At 41.0% G+C, this 4,219-nt stretch overlaps 1 protein-coding gene across 1 annotated transcript; it reads left to right on the top strand.

The window, feature by feature from the left end:
• The first annotated feature begins 665 nt into the window (after positions 1-665).
• On the top strand, positions 666-2,927 carry LOC108928383 (uncharacterized protein C20orf85-like). Its single transcript, XM_018742277.1, has 4 exons — positions 666-757; positions 1,925-2,006; positions 2,213-2,314; positions 2,559-2,927. Exons 1-4 carry the CDS (start codon positions 693-695, stop codon positions 2,691-2,693), a joined length of 384 nt encoding a protein of 127 aa, XP_018597793.1. The 5' UTR covers positions 666-692; the 3' UTR covers positions 2,694-2,927.
• Positions 2,928-4,219: the final 1,292 nt, after the last annotated feature.

Here is a 4,219-nt window from a genome sequence, read left to right as displayed (position 1 = left end):
CGAACCTGTGGGTTGCAGGCTATGATAGTGGTCTGCACTTATCAGTGGAATTTAAGCTTGAGGTGGTCAGCCTGCTGTTTAGTACAAAAAACCCAACTTGTTTCATTTCTTTAGAGACAAACAGGAAAAAAAAGATTTGTATTTTGTCTAAAATATGTGCGCTAGGTTTGAAGAACAGATTCGAGAAAGGCTCGGACTGCAGAGTGAATTAATTACATTTCACACTGAGATGTAAAAAAAATCGACTGATGATGGTTTCTACTCATTCAATATATTTGAACTTTTGTCGATCTGAACATTTTTCTCTGCTTTCCGTTTATTGTTGTGCTGGAAACCACTTCAGTATCTGGTGAAACACTGTCACGATTAGGAATTATGCATGGCGTTTACGATTAGCCCCTAAATTTGTCCGGTACAAGACAACACAGCGTTGTCATGGTAACTGACTGAACCCCGTGTATCTGCTGGACAGTCTGCTCGTACAATGTTGCCACGGTGACAGTTAACATGCCACATGGTATATCTGCCGGAAATTGTCCCGGTATAGCGTTGCCATAGTGACCGTCAACAGAACGTATGCCGCACTTTGCGCTTGTGCGACGTTGCCATAGTGACAGTGAAGCGGGTTCACCCGCCGCCGGCGCAGCGCACGCTCTTCCCAAAGGGCTTGATCTAAGGCGGACCGGGGGCACATGGCTGCTGACGCTCAGAAATCGAAAGGCGAGCCGAAGAACTTAGTGGATCAGGACGAAATCTGGTAAATGCGGTAACTCGCTGTGTTCAACAACAACAACACGGACATGACCTTCTTTGACACACGGTGATTAGCACGTGGTGCCCGCCGTCGCCTTTAAAAACGAGTCGTGCGGAAGCTAATAAACTATACGTCTGGTGGAATTATTTCACAACAATTGCGGTGACACCCAAATCGATGCCCAGCATAAAAATAACTGCTTTACTGAAGTGCTGGAATTGGAAAGTGAGATGATGACACTTAGAGATTTTTAAATAGGCACAGTGACACGTGATTTTTCATAGACCACCATGCCTCTGACCTCTGGTAGACCACGTGTTCTCCTCAACATCCCCTTACCCGTTTTATTTGGCGAATACACCCTCCGCAGTATTCTGCAACCATATCTACTGTCATTTCATTTAAAGTATGCACTGGGCTTGCTGTACCCCTCCCTCGCCATTCCCAGTCCCATTCTCAGTCCCATTCCCCTGCCCCCACCCCACACTGTCCCATCGCACATAGGAAGAGCCCATCCTCTGACAGCTCATGCTCAGCACACTTATGACCTTCTCCATAGACAGCTCATGACCACCCCAGATTTAATGATGCATAATCTTGCACCAGTTGATGCACACTTGTGAGGGGACATTGGAATCACATGGGACAGGTTGCTCCCACCTAGGAACCCACTATTTTTATTTATTTAGTTAGTTAGTTACTTAGTTAGTTAATTTGTAATTACAAGGGTAAGCCAAAGAGCATCCCGAGTAATGTTTGTGAAAAACTGGGTATACTTTTTGACTCGCCATCATATATATTTATGTATTAATGTTTGCTGCTGAACTTAGGAGTTTGAAAAAGACTGACTTAAGCACTTTGTGTACATGCAATGGGAAAGCGTGTAATGTTTTGTAATAAGGTGCTTTTATTGAGTTTGCCTGAAAGTTTTCAAAAAGTGCATTTACATTCCATTTTTATAATTGTGTTTAAGCAATGGTGGAAAACTGTAGAATCAGTACATTTGTACAGTGAAATGGAAACACCAAGAGAAGGCCACCCTTGACAATGTAGTTCCCCTTCAAAGATCACATTTTGAATTTTAAAGTAGAAGACATGGATTTTTTTTTTTACATGACATTATAAAAATTACTGACATAAGCAGAGTTTCTACCACGTTTTTACCTTCAGGAAAGTTCATGTTAACGCGGAATTTGAATCAGCCAAAGCCTGGTCAAATAAATGGGGCTTTCTGGCAGAGTTTTATAATGAGGTAAGTGTATGAAATATTGCTGTTCGCTGTCTTTTTCGTCTCTTTTCTGCCAGTTTCATTTAAATATTGATGTAAAATTAAAGGTGTTCTTTTTCACCGCTATGTCATTAAAAAAAAAAAATCTTAATAAGTACAGGCTTTGCTCCTAGCCCATGCCTTCAGGTGGATGTGCCTGCGCAACCTTCAGCTTGCGCTCCCTCTTCCAGGTGTTGCAGCAAAGCAAAAAGTTAACTGAAGAAATAGAGAAAGTGGAGGTTCCGAAACACTTGAAGACATCCCCTCCAACCCCTCTGGAGCAATATATCAAGGTTATTGTTTCAGTCAGAGTACATCCTTTCCCCAGATTTACCTCATTTCATCTTCTCCACTTGCTTGCTATTTCTGCCTGTCCTAAGAACATCGACTGAACAGGTTAAAGGCACATTGGTTTTATCAGTGTGTTGCTCTCTTCTTTTGGCTTTAATCTTTCTGCTTCCGTCTGAGCACAAGTAGCCCCATGAAGGGTTTTTGGGTGCTGTAGATACAGTACATTGAGGTAACTCGTGTTTTTAGATCGGACCGTCACCTCCAGTCCCCCGGACATCACAGGCTTTCATTGGCTGGAGGTCCTCGGTGGCGCATTTGCAGCTGGAGCGCTTTGGACGGGTGAATCATGGGAGAAAGAGCTTCTCCGAAGAACTTGGCTGAGTCTTTGATTCCTGCAGCTGAAGACCAGGCAGCACAGCCTCATCTCTTACATTCCTGGAGTGTTTCACAGTATTTTGAATATGGCACAGTATGATCCACCAGCTCCCCACAAAATCATTGCACTTTTTTACAGCTTTTATCTACTCTGGAGTATAATTATATAAAGAAAACATAACATTTATAAATCCCTGCAATAAATTGATTATTATTTTGGTTTTGATTATTACAGTTTTGTTTTGTGATTCATTAATAGTTTTTGCACTATTAGGGAAAGTCAAATTTGTATTTTTAAAATGTAAGAATTAGTATTAAAATAACAACTTTCTAAAATATGCCCAAAGATTAATATTTGTATATTTACTATTTATATTGTATTTAATGTATTCCTAAGCATTGGAGCTATTTAAAAGCAGTTTCATTCCTCCAGAGTGCTACAGTGATCCCTCTGAAAAATACCATAATTAGTTTTATATTGTACCAGATCAGATTGTGTTACATTATAGTCTAATGGGAAAAGTGAATACATAGTGTTTGTAGTGGACAATCTACATTAAACTTGACTGCTTTACTGTTGTGCTGTGACCTTGTTCTCATTTTGCCTGCAAGGTCATTCCATGTGAGGAAGGTAGAGAATGGAGATTGATTGTTACAGATGTGATTAGAATTTGATCTGATTCAAAGAGCTTATTATGGAATCAACAAATCTGATAACAAAAATGATATTCCTTTCAAAACCGTATGCCGTGATTTGGAATAAACCGCATTACTTGAAATGCACATGGTCGAGTCTACTCTGCAGAAAAGGAAAAAAGAACTGGCTGAACGGACATAATGCTGGTAAAAATATGGACACAAGTATGCCATTGTAATGCTTCCTCTTATAAACTGTGAGACCGCTAGAAGCCACCAATTCAGCAGTATTTATGGGATAAATTATTTGCTTGTTCTTCTTGTTTTTCTTGTGCCGATGGAGCGGAGCACCGGAGCCCTGACCCCACTGTGACTCCTCTCTCACATTGGCTTCATATGCTTAGCAAAGGTGCCAGACACTAGCTAATCTGCCCATGGTCTGACCTGCTCCAGCAGTGCTGCCCACCCCTTCACCATTTCCCATGACAGCCACGAAGACCCAGCGGATTGCCAACATTTTATTGTTTTGGAGATTAACACGTATTCGCTAAAAGAAATTTTACCATGACGAAGAAACTATTCAGCACAGTGGGGCAAGTGAACAGGTGACTCTAAATTGCCCTTAGTGAGACTGTATTGTTCCCTACGATGGACTGTCATCCTTTAAAGGGTGTGCGCAACCTTTCGCCTTGTGCTTCTGGATAGCCTCTGGAGCAGTGTGACCCTGCAGTGGACAAGCAGTTACTGATAATCATTGAAATTATTGCAAACAAAGAAAAGTAAATTTAAAAAATCTGAAGTTTCTAGCACACTTGTGTTATTGTTTGATTCCATTTTGTTGTTTTCAGTTTATGTGAAACAGATTAATCAAGGATTACTAATTTAGCAGCTACAGT

Source organism: Scleropages formosus, chromosome 22 (assembly GCF_900964775.1).
Source record: "Scleropages formosus chromosome 22, fSclFor1.1, whole genome shotgun sequence".
Lineage (NCBI taxonomy): Eukaryota > Metazoa > Chordata > Actinopteri > Osteoglossiformes > Osteoglossidae > Scleropages > Scleropages formosus.
The sequence above is the reverse complement of the archived record's forward strand: the minus strand, read 5'-3'. Positions and strand labels throughout refer to the sequence as shown.

Excerpts from the sequence above, each read along its gene's own strand:
- LOC108928383 (XM_018742277.1), top strand. The coding sequence starts at position 693 with ATGGCTGCTGACGCTCAGAAATCGAAAGGCGAGCCGAAGAACTTAGTG. Across the intron at positions 758-1,924 it reads GTGGATCAGGACGAAATCTG|GAAAGTTCATGTTAACGCGG; the intron begins GTAAATGCGGTA and ends TTTTACCTTCAG. Across the intron at positions 2,007-2,212 it reads TGGCAGAGTTTTATAATGAG|GTGTTGCAGCAAAGCAAAAA; the intron begins GTAAGTGTATGA and ends TCCCTCTTCCAG.